Source organism: Temnothorax curvispinosus, unplaced genomic scaffold (genome assembly GCF_003070985.1).
Source record: "Temnothorax curvispinosus isolate PA1 unplaced genomic scaffold, ASM307098v1 QBEX01011355.1, whole genome shotgun sequence".
Lineage (NCBI taxonomy): Eukaryota > Metazoa > Arthropoda > Insecta > Hymenoptera > Formicidae > Temnothorax > Temnothorax curvispinosus.
Window position 1 is genome coordinate 3,763 of NW_020221135.1, and position 15,575 is coordinate 19,337.

At 33.9% G+C, this 15,575-nt stretch overlaps 2 protein-coding genes across 2 annotated transcripts; one reads left to right on the plus strand and one right to left on the minus strand.

Annotated features, from left to right (window-relative positions):
* Positions 1-2,368: 2,368 nt before the first annotated feature.
* On the plus strand, positions 2,369-13,922 carry LOC112461399 (dolichyl-diphosphooligosaccharide--protein glycosyltransferase subunit 2). The gene is made up of 11 exons (XM_025026629.1): positions 2,369-2,475; positions 4,133-4,341; positions 4,533-4,658; positions 4,826-4,986; positions 5,192-5,331; positions 5,415-5,790; positions 6,512-6,691; positions 6,805-7,036; positions 7,396-7,608; positions 7,876-8,047; positions 12,429-13,922. The coding sequence occupies exons 1-11, from the start codon at positions 2,460-2,462 to the stop codon at positions 12,575-12,577; spliced, it is 1,974 nt and encodes a 657-aa protein (XP_024882397.1). The 5' UTR covers positions 2,369-2,459; the 3' UTR covers positions 12,578-13,922.
* A 723-nt stretch (positions 13,923-14,645) lies between these two features.
* LOC112461400 lies at positions 14,646-15,406 on the minus strand. Its single transcript, XM_025026631.1, has 2 exons — positions 15,050-15,406; positions 14,646-14,835 (listed from the first exon to the last, which is right to left on the minus strand). Exons 1-2 carry the CDS (start codon positions 15,351-15,353, stop codon positions 14,822-14,824), a joined length of 318 nt encoding a protein of 105 aa, XP_024882399.1. The 5' UTR covers positions 15,354-15,406; the 3' UTR covers positions 14,646-14,821.
* Between the last annotated feature and the right edge of the window lie 169 nt (positions 15,407-15,575).

Here is a 15,575-nt window from a genome sequence, read left to right on the forward strand (position 1 = left end):
TCAGTAACGCTTGTTTTAAATATTTTCATATGTGAGGTGGATCGGCAATAATATATAAATTGTGGAATCAAATGGATGGATGATGTAGTTTTTTATTTTACTAAATCTATTAGCGCTAATACCCAACAATTTCCATAAGCCGGTATTCCCGGAACCCATGTCCGATGTAATAAAATTGACATGGAAACCAAGTTCCTCTGTCTTATTAATAATCTGAAAAATAATTTCTTTCAAAGTATTACTGTTGAAACTATTTCCTGTAAAATCTTGTGCCACTACATGCTTCCATCGACCACAAATTCCAACTAGCAAGAAAACGAGAGCATGTGTAGCTATACCTTTCTCACCAGGAAATGTTATATCTTCTACCAATGATCCTGTTGCAGGATTATAACATTTCCTTGGTGTTATTCCCATTTCATCAAATATTAATCCACATTCGAGATCTCTTCTCTTTAAAAAAGGATTTTCTATATTTTAGGAATTCAAACATTTGATTTGATATTCCAGGTTCAAATTGAACATCTACCAATTTTTGCCGTAATGTTTTTAAACTAGGAAGTGGTATGTTTCGAAGTACTTCCTCGTAACCAGCAGTTCCGCAAGCAAATTTTATTTTCAAAGCACGTTGAATTGTCTTGTTCGACCAATTTCGAGTGCGATTTTTCTTTAACATCGCTTTTATTTGGTTTTCATTAAACATTGCACTTACAGCTTTCTTATATTTATCATTATTAATCTTACTTTTTAGTGTGCTATTTATAAATCGCAGAGCTTTCAGTTTCTTCCTCATAATGATAAGTTGTAGCTGCTGTTTCTTCACCACTTTTTTAAACTTGTCATTTTCTTCTTTTAGGGTTTCATTAGATTCAGTTATAGATGATATATTTGCTGATAATGTTATAGGCTCCGAGGTGTCATTTATAATAATCTGGAAAGATTGTACACAATAAATTGTTATAACACTTTCGTTACAGTTATAACACTTTCTTATAATAGACTTACTGTTTCAGTATTAACTTCTGTATTCTTATCGTCATTAGTTGCTTCTTCATTTGTACATTCGTTGCTTGGTATAATACTGGTTATTTCATTAATGTTATTCTCACTGCCATCATTTTCTACGTCTTTCGTCAATACTTGCTTTAAAAAAAAAAAAAAAAAAAAAATTGTCGGTATCGCATCACGTTTTAATTTATGTTTACGATTAGCTTCCCACATTTCTGAGGCAAAGTGAACCTATAACAATAGTTTAAATATACAATTCAGTCATAATTTTAAGGAAAGCATAGAAATTTTAGAGTTTATATTTTACATTAATTTTAATTAACATTATAATTTTTATTTTATTATAATAATTTAATACATTAATACTAACCTCACAAAGAAAAGAATTGTTTGTTGGTACCCAATTTTTACGCGGAACATTCTGTGCCCATAAAGCCCGGCGTACGGAATGTCTAGGAAATATCTTCATGATATAACCTTTTGCTGTCGAGTTGTTGCAAAACGGTGCTACACATCCACCCATTTTTATAATTTTTTACGCGTGGACTGTCCGTGGACTATGATGAGCGTGCGTGAACCCGTCAAAAGAGGTTAGGTAAAAGAGAAAGATGGCGAATGTATATCCCTCTCTCTCACACGATTTTGACAAAAATCGCTTATGGCCAGACTCTGTTAGAGGGTCTCTAATATGCACTATAGAACGCAGCTAACTTCAGGTGGAAGGCATTATTGACGCCTATTGTACATATGTATGGAACATTCCATCTGGCTCTGACCTTCGATCTCTTAGATTTGGTCTGTGATTTTTTATGTTGATTCAACTCTAAAATGGACTAAGATTTTTTTTAGATTTTTTTAAGTAAATTTGAATTACTTATAATTTTTGAAACCAACATATCGTTGGTCACAATATAAAAATTTGAAAAAGTTATAAAAAATCCTGTATTAGATATCAAAATTTTTAAGCCTTGACTCAGAGTGGGCCGGCGTTTGCTTTTATTTTTTTCGAGCTTTTCTCGAACTTTTTTTCGAAAAAAGAAACAGAATTTTTCAGATTTTTCCAACGCGATTTTTTTTTTTTTTTTAGAAAATCGCTTCAAAAAAATTTGAAAAAATTCTCAAAAATTTTGTGTTATTTATAAAAATATTCAAGCAACAGCCTACAGTGGACTGACTTGTGCTCCTAATTTTTTCAATGTTTTTTTCAAAAAAAGTTTGAAAAAAACTCGGAAAAAATAGAAACAAACGCCGGCCCACTCTGGGTCAAGGCTTAAAAGTTGAGAATTTTTTCAGATTTTTAAATTGTGGCCAATGATATTTATATGTTGGTTTAAAAAATTATAAATAAATCTAAAGAAAATAAACAAATCTGTGCATTTTAGAGTTGGAACAAAAAATCGTGGACCAAATCCGGAAGGTCGAGGGTCAAACCCAGATCGATTTGGCATGGAATGCCCCATATACAGGGTGAGTAATTTTAATCGAAACGCAGGCAAATATCTCGAAAAATATGGAAGATACGGAAAAACGTTTCGGACAAAAGTTGTACTGTTTCAAAGGGGACATAAGATGATGGCAATGATTTGACCTTGGATGGTTGTTTGAAGGTTACGTGAACGTCACCTTCAATTTCTTAAATGAAATCTCATTATAGTATATCGTTTAAAAGGGCATCAAAATAGAAAATTTTGGCGCAAACCAGAGGTCGATTCCAGAGTCCTAGAGAGAGGCGACATTGAAGGAAATGGTCTGATTGGCTAACTAAATCACGTCAGTACCATATTGTTTCCTAGTGTTTCCTATTATGGTAAAATCAATAAGATTAGTTTATAAATTATAAATGTGCAGATAGACTGTCTGTTTCTTGAAACACATTAGAAATAGAGACAATTAAGCTCCGCTATAATTTCAATATATGGCCAAAAACGCTCAAAATATGTATAAAAGATGTGACTTTATATGTCATCTTGCTCTGACATGTTTCGACGTCTTCTACTCAAATTCTACTAGGCCTATCTGAACTTCTTGCACAGTTCATCTTTTCTCTTTTTTCTTTTCTCTCCAACGTGAAGTTGTCAGATGTGGAGAAACATGGCGACTTTTCGATATATTGTACGATATCACAATGGTTTACGTCACGTATACTATAGATTTTCAATACTGGCAGTGAATTAAGTGAATATCGAAACTCAGCTTATCTAGGACTCTAGTTGATCTGTTCGGGAGTTATATAGGGTAAAAAATTGGTTTTTTTTGAACTTTTACTTTAAATAACTCCCGGGTTAACGTATTGACCTCTGGTTTGCGCCAAAAATTTTCCCTTTTTATGCTCTTTCAAACGATATACTATAATTTGAGGGGTTCTATTTAAGAAATTGAAGGTGACATTTACTTGACCTTCAAACGACCATCCAAGGTCAAATCATTGCTATCATCTTATGTCCCCCTTGAAACAGTGCAACTTTTATCTGAAACGTTTTTCCGTATCTTCCATATTTTTCGAGATATTTGCCTGAAGCATTTAAAATGGGACACATACTCTGTATGCCCTATTGTTCCGCAAATGTCGGATTTCTGACTCTATTTTGAGACGATTTTCTTTTGTAGCAAAATTTTCGCCGAAGCTTAGTTTTCGAGTTATAAAGGAAATAGTTACCTTATTACGGGCTGATACGGGTACAGGAGGTAGACAGGGGTGGTGCGACTTACCGTCGCGGGCGCGATTCACCGCAATTCACCGTCCGCTGGATGTAATCCGTTAACGTGCAATTCACTTGTAGAGATAATGGCATGGTATATCGATAATTTTTTGTCACGTCGATGCGAAGATGATCGGCTCGCGGAGGCGAGGAATGAGGCACCTGTTGCTATCAGCTGTCGCGCCACCCCTGCCTACCTTCTGTACTTGAATGCGATAATAAGGTAACTATTTCCTTTTATAACTCGAAAACTAAGCTTCGGCGAAAGTTTTGCTACAGGAATAATCGTCTCAGAATTGAGTCAGAAATCTGACATTTGCGGGACAAGGTGTTGTTTTAAATCACCCTGTATGTTTGAGGGTGAATGTGTTAAACATTAATAACTTTTGTTTCTATGAAGCACATAACAATATCTATTTTTTTAGCTGCTGCACTACCATTGGTATTAGTGGCATTATGTTCACATTCTGCGTTCTCAGAAGTCACACAATCAACAAATTCTTATTTGTCTACGGCTGATAGAGTGCGTTTGAAAAGCATCCTCAAATCAGGATTTCAATTAGACGATGTACCATCAGTATACTACGCTGTCAGTGGATACAAACTCCTCGGAGAAGCTATATCAAAAGCAGATGTAATTTTCTTTTTTCATCTCATGCATAACTATTATTTTTAATGATTAAAGGCATATACGAATTATATTGTGATGAAAAGAATTATATTGAAATCCATGATTTTTTGATTAGTCTTTCTGATTTAGAATTTTCTTCATTATAACAGATAATATCTCGAATTTTTATATTAATAGCATTTATACTTGTTTAGACTATCTGCAAATACTTGATAAAATCCAATGGAGAAAACATCACACCTGAAACGGCATTTTATCTTGCCTCCACATGGAAAGCTATTGGAGGCTGCCAAGAGTTTTCTACAAGTACCGTGACAAAGGTGATGTTTGTTGGCATTAGTAATCACAAAATTATATGATGTCTGTAATAACTTTTGTTCTACTGTATGAAGAATAGAGACAGTGATTATTCCGAAATAAACTATAAATATTATAGATAGTGTTTGTACACACAACACAATATATAAGCAATATTTTATTTATATAGATATTGACAAATGTTATACAAAAGGACACTTCTACGATTTCTGATCTATATTATGCAGTGAGTGGTTTAGCAGCTTTGTCACAAGAGGTACCTTCAACCAGAATCGACAAGTTGGTGAAATTAATTCAAGCAGCTTTAAGGAAAGATGACAGTTTATGGAAGTGAGTTATCGTATGTTATGTATAAAATGATACATATTAGCAATTAAAAATTACATGGTAATTGTAATGATGCCTATGAAACTTTCGTTCTTCTAGATATGAAATATGAAGACAATAATTATTACTGAATCTTATCTTAAAATTATAGATTGCTATTATTTTTATTATGGACAATATAAGGGTTAATTCAATTTTGTGTTATTAGTTTGGGATACGTATTTCACATTGCTGCAGACATAGGCACACCAGCTGCATTTGCTTTTGATCGCATCGAAGATGCTGTGGTACAAGCAGATGAAGTGGATGGCCAGTATCTGCAGTTTGAAGGCGGTCTTTCTATAACAAGTATACATTTAGTTCTTATTACATATATAATTCTAAATTAATTGATTCTATATTTTAATTAACTTTAAAATAAATTTGTATAGGTTTCCTTGTTAATGGTATTCTTAAATTATCAATTTCGTTGAAGAAAAAGCCGCCGTTGAATTTCCAACAGATTATCAAATTGGGTAATTATCTTCTCTCGCGGCGTTCCGTGCAAACGACAAAAGGTGTTACAAATTTGTTGTCTGCTTTAACTGCCTTGGTGGTCGATAGTCCCGAAAAGCCTGTTTGCATAACTCTAGCCGATGGAGGAATCATTATATCTAATAACCAACCGTTAGTTACGGTTAAAGTTTGCGATATTCTTGGTCAAGCATTGCCAACTGTACCCACAGTCATTGCAAATTCAGCCACACGAGTAGGGGACGATGTCGTTATTCTTAGCAACGAGAATTTGCAGCCATCTACAACGGACAAGTGAGTGGTGTCTATTAAATATCCCCAATACTTTACTGGATCAGCTTTATTATGCTGATATCAGTTATACCTTGGGGTACAGCAGTAATTGTTGAATAATCCCTTTAACCTTTTTTTTTTTAATGTAATTAAGGTTAAGAAATTCAACGCACAATACTTTCGCTAATTTTGTTATATGTGTTACTCAAAACTTGATGTGACTAATCAATATTAGTTCTATCCATAGACATAGTATATCTAGACCGATCACCGAGCGTTTGTCTTTATTTGAAGATTAGGAGTATAGGTACACGTAGAAAGAGAGGCACTCTGTTTAGAGACCGTACGTTCTCTCACTCGCGTGGGCGTTCTCTCTCGTTCGTACGCGTATGAGAGAGCGAACGGTCTCAGGACAAATCTACGTGCACCTATACCCGACTCCTCAACACTCATTGTCAGTGTAGATATACTATGTCTATGGTTCTAACAAAGTCTTTTGTCAATACTACTTAAATCTTATTAACTACTTGTAAATCTATAATTAATATATAGAATTTCTGTTGATCATCACACCTAGAATTTAATCTTGTAAATTCTTGTAGATTTAACTAATTAAAATGACTAATAAAGGGATTTTGTTAGAACCAATCTTAATCAGTTAAATAAGGTTTTGATGGATTTCAAGTTTTATTAAAACATATATTTTTTTCAATGTGAAATAATATACTGCATTTGTACACAGAACTCTATTTACGGTGAACCTTATGAATGTGAAACCTGATCGTGGTTTTTACAAGATATTAGTGACCGCGGCTTCCGTCACGAATACAATTACAGTGAAGGTCTTATCTGAAGCAATATTGGACTACTTAGAGATCGGCACTGGCGATGCCGATCAGACCACTCAACCAAAACTTACGAGGTACTTATATATCTCATGATGCTCATTCGTGATATTTTATATACTAAATTTTACTTTTTTTAACAAGATAGTCTACATTTATTATATTTCTTGCAATAATTTTATTTTTCCAGAATAAACACGGAATCTTCTTCGGGTAAACTCGAACATAAAATAGAAGCTGATTCTCAACAAAAGCTAGTCATGCGATTTTTGTTGCGTGATTCTGCCAATAAGAAACTAATGCGCGTGCATCAAGCCTTTGTACGCCTTATATCCGTTTCCACATCCACCGATAAGAAGCGAGGCCATGAAATCTTTTTCGTCGCCGAGCCTGATGCCGCTCACGTTTACAAATTCGACATGGTAATTTTACGCTATACATTTTGATTCTTAAATACATATAGGGGGAGTCCGGGAGACTTGACCATAGAGGAGAGTTGAACCACTTCAAATATCTCGTTCAAATTTTGAACAAAGAGCTCAATCCGAGCACGTGACAATATGACGCTTGGTAGTGCGTTTTAACTGTGATTGAGACAAACGTGTTTTAACGTGCTCGGATTGAGCTCTTTGTTCAAAATTTGAACGAGATATTTGAAGTGGTTCAACTCTCCTCTATGGTCAAGTCTCCCGGACTCCCCCTATCTTTTTATGCAAAAGCTAAATTTCTGTATAATGAAAGTACATTCTTCCAACGTGTTAAAATCTTGCAAATATTTTAGCCGGTTGGAACAGCAGCTGCAAATTTTGGTCATCAGAGTGGAGAATATAACATGGAGTTGATCGTTGGTGACGCTGTGATCAGCAATCCGTTCCGATTCAACATTGGCACGGTAACTCTGAAATTTCCCGAGCCGACTTCAATGGAAGGTGCCGATAAGAGCGTCTCTTACAAGCAAAAACCGAATGTGTATACAACCAAACCGGAAATAAAGGTAATTCTTTTCTCAAGGTAATTCTTTTCTCAACTTATGTACATGATACATGCCAATGCTCGTTAGTGGCAAAAAGTCTCCAATAATTGTTCACTTCCAAAACATTGGCAAAGAATTACGTCAAAGTTAGTATAATATATTCGCAAAAGTAGCATTTATGTGCAATAATTTTTATACTTTGACGAACATTGACTTTTGTCTTAAAAATTGCAGCTATCACTGAAGTGGTTATCTGAAGATTTACTCTTGTTATTTCTCAAATTTCAGCACATGTTCCGCGAGCCTGAACGCAGACCTCCAGCATTCGTGTCAAACTTATTCACAGGATTATGTGTGGCACCAGTTTTGCTGTTGTTGATTTTATGGGCTCGTCTTGGCGTTAATATCTCGAACTTTCCCTTGTCCCTCAGCGCGATTACATTCCACCTTGGATTAGGAGGTAAATATCAACTTGCTAATAGAGTATACTTAATATTAGAATAGACTGCAGGTTTTTACGCAAATGTATATTTTTAGAAAAGCAGGAAAATGAGATTAAAATTAAAATTTGTTTTATCAAACTAGCATTCTGATACACATATCTTATTAATTTATGCACAAAAATATTATTTATTGAAAAGTGAATATTTTACGAGCTATTTCATATTTTATGTAAAAATGTATCGGAATATATGTATAGTTCGTAAATTATATTTTTACATAATATTATTTTTATTCTTCTATATACACAATTTCGAGAGAAACCGATTTAAGAAATGTAAGAAAATTTACATGGCTTTGTTTTAAAAAATGTAAATAATCTTAATATGATCTTAACAAGTCAAAAAACTTTTCTTTTGCAATTTATTACACTAGACACCATCTCCTTTTTAGATATGGATGGATGAAGGATTTTTTTATATCCTATCGTTAGTAATTATTTCAAATGGCATTTACCGAGAAACGTGTGTGTATATAAATACATAAATATATTATGTTACGGGAAATATGATAAATTGGGAATTATGCTTAAGGCTCCTGGTCCCTGAGCCGAGAACTCTGCGTTGACGGTGGCGCCGTACCGTCGCGGCAGAAATAAGAACTCTTTTCTCTCACTCTCTCCAATGGAGAATTCTGTCTTGCGACATGTTGACAACCTATTTTGCGTTGCGTTAAATTTCTTTATTATTCGCTCTGTACTTGTGCTATAATGTTTAACGTATTCGTGAAACTCGTAAAATTGACCGTATGGTAAGATTTGCAAGAAATACATATGCGAAAGGAACATTCTCCACTCCTTTCGATAGTCGAAAACGGCTTGTTTTTCCGTATGTTTAGGCTTCGTTTTATGGCTGTTTGTTTATTGTCGAGGGAAAAGGATAGTATCCGGTCAATTTTAGAAGTGTGCTGAAACGATCTATAGTGATTTTTTATTGAAATGTCTTTTTATTTCGGAAAATACCGCAACATAAAATAGGGTAATTTCTCGCCTCGATAGCAAGAAATTCAATATGACTGCGGTGACTACCCAGGAGCCATAATGGCCGGGCAATATACATAATTCCCAATTTGTTCGGAAAAATGATTAAGGGGACTAGGGAGGGTTAAAAATGCAGAAATTGGCTCGTGTTTAATTGTTTATAACAAGACCGCGAATGAACATAAAACTTTTTTATTGTTAAGGGTATTAATTATAACATTATAAAATGAGAAAATTAATTGAAAGTCATTCCCAGATCAATAATAACGGCGTCCCAATATAATAAAGAAAACTGTCGAATCTACGGTTTTACCACGATTCCAGTCGAACGGATAAAGGTTTTGGCAAATTTCAGGAATATTTCTTCTCCTTAGGCTTCCCTCTATTGATTATACCTAAAAAATTAAAAATAGAAATAAAATTAACAAAATGGCGTCCAGAAAACAAAAAATTTGGGAAAAAATTTTGTTTTCTGGACGCCATTTTGTTAATTTTAATTTTATTTTTAATTTTTTAGGTATAATCAATAGAGGGAAGCCTAAGGAGAAGAAATATTCCTGAAATTTGCCAAAATCTTTATCCGTTCGACCGGAATCGTGGTAAAACCGTCGATTCGACAGTTTTCTTTATTATATTGGGACGCCGTTATTATTGATCTGGGAATGGCTCTTAATGAATTTTCTCATTTTATAATGTTATAATTAATATCCTCAACAATAAAAAAATTTTATGTTTATTCGTGGCCTTGTTATAAACAATTAAACACGAGCCAATTTCTGCATTTTCAACCTTCCCTAGTCCCCTTAATAGAGAAGAATTAATCAAATTTGCCGGTCATTATGCATATTTCCCAATGCTAAATGGTCATTTTGATAAATTACCTTATTTGAGTTGATTTTCCCGACAATCTTAAGCCCCTTGCACAATAGGCGATAGCGAGGTGCTACATATGGGTTTACAACTTTCCACGCGTGGAAAGCCCACGCATGTACTTTGAAGGCACACTATGTGTCTAGTTTGATAATAGTGGAGCCCCCCGTAGGGGGGCGGAACCTACTGTTTCCACGCATACACTTTCCACGCGAAACGAGGTGCCACATGGGTTTACAACTTTCCACGCGTGGAAAGTCCACGCATGTACTTTGAAGGCACACTATATGTTCTAGTTTAATAATAGTGGAGCCCCCCGCAGGGTGGCGGAACCTACTGCCTCCACGCATACACTTTCCACGCGAAACGAGATGCCACATGGGTTTACAACTTTCCACGCGTGGAAAGTCCACGCATGCGGGGGGCTCCACTATTATTAAACTAGACACATAGTGTGCCTTCAACATGCGTGGGCTTTTCACGCGTGGAAAGTTGTAAACCCATGTAGCACCTCGCATCGCTATCGCCTATTGTGCAAGGGGCTTAAGATTGCTGGGAAAATCAACTCAAATAAGGTGATTTATCAAAATGACCATTTAGCATTGGGAAATATGCATAATGACTGGGAAATTTGATTAATTTGAACATTTTTGCTTTTATTATTCAAATGTCCCAAAAAAAGCGGGAATTATGCATATTGCCCGGCCATTATACATAATTCCCGAATTAATCAAATTTCCCGTAACATATATATCTCATATACATGAGACATATATATATGTATATATATATATATTTTTTTTATTAATAAATATAGGGTGTTTTCTAAGTAAGTAAAAAAAATTGAAGAGGATATTCCGTGGTTTATTTTAGGAAGAAAAGGTCCTATAAACATATGCCCTAAACTGCTTCGTTTTCAAAATACAAGGTGTCAAAATTGTGAAAAAGATGTTCGAAAATGTGGAAAAAGTTTAAAGATACTTTATTCAAATTCGGTATGTATAGGGACGACCGGGGCTATCTGTCTACACTTTACGCTCTTTTCAAGTTTACTAAAAAACCTATAAAAATATTTGGCTAAACATTTTAATGGTGTAACCTTTCAACTTTAATTTTAAAGAGATAAATTTTTTAAGTAGGCAAGTCAAGCGCAGACAGCCCCATATGCGGGTTATAATCCTGAAAACCAGGGCCCGTTTTAACCGTTGATACGCCGATGGTCCTTATAAAAACATGGCGGAAAATCGGAAACCAATAGAAAGGTGCCGACAGAGAGTGAACATACTGGTTATACTATGGTCAAATATCTCGAAAAATATGGAAGATATAGAAAAGCGTTTTAAACAAAAGTTATAGGGTTCAAAAAGATCTATATTTACTGATTTTATCAGTTTGACTAGAGGTAGCGTTGTTAAGGTCAAGTCAGGGTCACTTTAAATTTTTTAAATTGGACTTTCTATATTCTTGTAGCCCTTGTCGAGACGTTTTCAAAACACTATAATAAAGTTCTCTTTTGTTAAGAATTTCCTGAGATATTTTGCATTTGAAAGCATTTATGCTTTTTAATACTTAAAATAACTGCTATATTTTTCAAGCTTTTTTTGTTAATAATTTTTTGTTAATAAATTTTTAATAAAGAGCAAGCGATGGCTAAAATCTTCTGAAGATTACGCTACTTCAGGAGAACAACCTCTATAATATACATATGTGAAGGAAAACTGATGCGTGGCTCTAGGGCTTCGCGAGTGATTAGAAACTCAAAGGTCCGTGGTTCGATTCCGGCCCGGCCTTCATTCCACATATACCACGTGTAAGAGGGGGAATGCCTATTTTAATAGGTAGAAGCTAAGGATTAAAGATCCATATGGATTAATAATCCGTTTAAGAGTTTAAAAGAATTATTGCATAGTGAAAGATGGTCGAAGGGAAAAGAGATTGATTGAAATTGTATATATTGGACTTAGAGTTTGTGTCAAATTACCATTGAGTAAGACATCTTAATCTCCCTCAGGACCGAGGGAATCTGAAAAAACCCTGTGAAGGAAAAGGTCATTGAGGGGAGGCTTGTAAGGCTAAACATTTACCGAATAAAATATCTAAACGTTTTCCAGATTTTCGAAATTTCTATATTTTTTTTACAACTTTGACACTCTGTATTTTGAAAATGGAGCAGTTTAGGGTATATGTTTGTAGGATTTTTTTTTTTAAATAAGCCGCGGAACATCCCCTTTAATTTTTTGTACTTATTTAGGAAACAGCTTGTATAATTTAAAAATATGCGATATAAAAAATACACAATTATGCCCGATATTGCTTGACAGATGACGTTATATAGTCTATCTGTTTTCATCGGGCGCATAGTATGTCGTGATATTTTTCACAAATGTGAACACGTTTTTGTGTCACATTTGTAGCCCAAATTCACTACAGAAATTAATTATATCCACTACATTGACATGTTGCTGTATAAATAACTATCTTATTTTTTTAGGCATCTTTGTGCTGTTCGGTATTTTCTGGTTGAGGCTAAATATGTTCGTTACTCTGCGATATCTTCTTGGTTTTGGTGTTGTTACATTCCTCGCTGGTAACAAAATGCTGTCTCAGATAGCACAAAAGCACAAATCTACGCTACGTTAATTTATACACTCTATCGTGCAAAAATTCTGAATCGAGTTGCAGTTGCAGTTCAAAGTGCATAATAAGAACAAGACTCATCAATAAGGTTCAAAGTGACTGATCAACTCGTTAACGTGACAGAAACATTGTGTCGTACTATTTTCTTTTGTCACAAATGTATATAAATCACGAAACATGTATTCCGTTTACTTTATTATATGCATATCTTTGCTACAACCTGAATTGTTTAATAATTAATAATTGACATAGGAATATCTGGACGGAGAACAAGGAACTTTCTTAGACTTCTCGCTGAAGCTTGATTAGACTCGTAACACATGCACGAACGCATACGCACACACATATATGTTTTCACGTCCCGTGGCGTGATTTTAACCGAGGCATATTTTTTATATAGTATTTAGTCATATTGTCATCAACTATCCAGTTTTAGATATTTCACATTTTCCATTTGGAGGGGCTCATATAATCTTTGTACGTTAGCTCATCACTTAATTACTTCTTATCTATCTTTATATTTACTTATATTATACAGCTTTGATTGCACCATATTATTTTGCCTATTTCACTTAGGAGAGTCCACATTGCTTTTAGAGGTTTCACACTAATGTTCTTTAGGCCTCAATGTATGGATATATAGAAATCTTTCTATTTCACGATACAGTTTACCTGATCATATCTGTTACCATAGACGTTCAATCTCAATCCGTTCCATAGACATTCAATTTCAATCTGTTACCATAGACATTCAATTTTAATCCGTTACCATGGACGTTCCAATCTCAATCCGTTCCATTAGACATTCAATTTTAATTCGTTGCCATAGACATTCAATTTTTTTTCTTCCTCAAGCTTCAACCCCGCGGAAATATGCTCCGTCCAAATATTCGTACGTCTACGATAATTGAACACAGTTTGTTTTATATTAGCGCTAATGGCTGCGTTTAGTGGAAAAAGTTTCTCAGTGAGTGCTTAATGATTCTTTATTAGGATTGTTTTCTACAGAAGAATCAATCATATTAAAGAATCACTGAGCGTTTTTTAATTAAGCTTCTTTTTCCGCTGAACGCAGCCAATTTGATTACAGATGTCGATAAACTGGAATTATAATCCCGCATTGTAAATCTAGGCTTGAGCTATAAAAATTGATGTTAACATTAGTTAAGCTATCTTTATTTGTATAATGTTATAGTTTATACAAACAGTCAATAAAACATCGCGTATAATGTCGACAAAAACGAATAAAACAAAAACCGAGTCTGGCATTTATAGTTAGACCAAGTAATGATGTTACACTTACAGTTATGTAAAATTTCTAATATAATGAAAACTATAATAATTGTGATTATTCAGCATGGTGATATAGGTTATTAATAACACTGCAACAAAAAATTACTTTTTTTTTAGCACAAGAACTAACCTTGCGGCATTCGATAGTTTTTTGAACGCAGAAAACGATCCCGTTGCCAAATTGCTCTATCACGTCACAATTTTGAGATATTTGCAGTTAAAGTTGCAAAAATGGGCTATTTTAGTGTATTTTGATATATCATAACTACGATATGTGACGTATCAGAGAAGTTTAATCGCAATCAAAATTAAGTATGATGTTAGGACTTTCAACCCTTAAAAACTATCGAATGCTGCAATAAGGTTTGTTCTTGTGCTTTTTTTTGTTGTACAGTGTAATTATACCTATATTAAAACATAATAGATGTAATTTATTTGCCATAGGCGGGAGTTAACTTATATATTTTATACTTTTTTCATTTTTCTTTGCATCATGTAAGAACTGATACATTCATGTAAGTGACTCGACTCAGTCTTTAATTTATTCCTCTTCGATTGCAATTGCATAATAGTTATTTGCGCAAGGCCAAATCGCCGCCAAAAATTCATCAGATCTTGAAAATTTTCTGTAATCTATAGGTGTGTTCTTTTAAAAAAGTTAACAACTCTATATATTAGATGTGCGTGTATACCTGGCAAGACACATTCCAGTCTGACAAAGAAAAAATTTGATACGACGAGAGAGTCTGCGAGTTTTCTGACTCCATATGACCAGCAAACGGGATTACTTTCTCATCTTGTGTTTCGTACTTGCGACAGATTTGCATAAGTGTGAGTAGTTGTTTGCCTTTAACTACAAGACGCTCCAAATGTTTTATCGTCTTGTTATATTCGATCGATAATATTTTCAATTGATTCTTGTTTTTCGTCTGCTCTGAAATCGTTTTATATGTCTCAATATGGGATTGCTAAAAATTGTTTATCAATAATTATAGTAATATTACGATTTAATAGTGAATAGAATATAAAATAAGATGTAACAGTAGTATATCATTGTTGTGTAACAATTTGTTTTCACGCATTTAAAAATTACGAGGTATAAACTAAATTTTTAAAAATTTAAAAATTGTCAATGAAGATTAAACCCATCAAGGGTTTAAATAACGCGTCTGATATACGCACCTGAAAGGAGGCGATTTTTTGCAGTCCAGGAAGCTCTCTGGAAGAAGTCATGTTCCGTCAGAATTTCAGAGATTTCTTTCTTGGCTGTGGCATCGTACGTCATTATTTTACCTCGAAACTTGCGTATTTCTTCGAAAAGGCTCGCTGTACGTAACAATTGTTGCGTTATTATTTGTTGGTCTTTCTTGTCCTTGTCTTTGAGTGCCTCGTAACATTTTCTGTTATTTTTCGTTTCTAGAATGTCATATTGATCAAATATTAGCTTGTCTAATAGATATGACCTTAGCATAAAAATAATTTGCATTTAATAAACGTGCAGTTGCGATATTTGCATTTTTGAATCCCATTTTAAAAATGTTATAAAATATTGCTTGATTATAATTATGAAATTACCTAACAGGCAATTATATATTGTATTTAAATTGGTTTTTCTATAAAATATTTTATAATTATATATTATATATATATTATTATTATATATATATATATTATTATATATATATATAATAATATGGTTTCCGGCAAT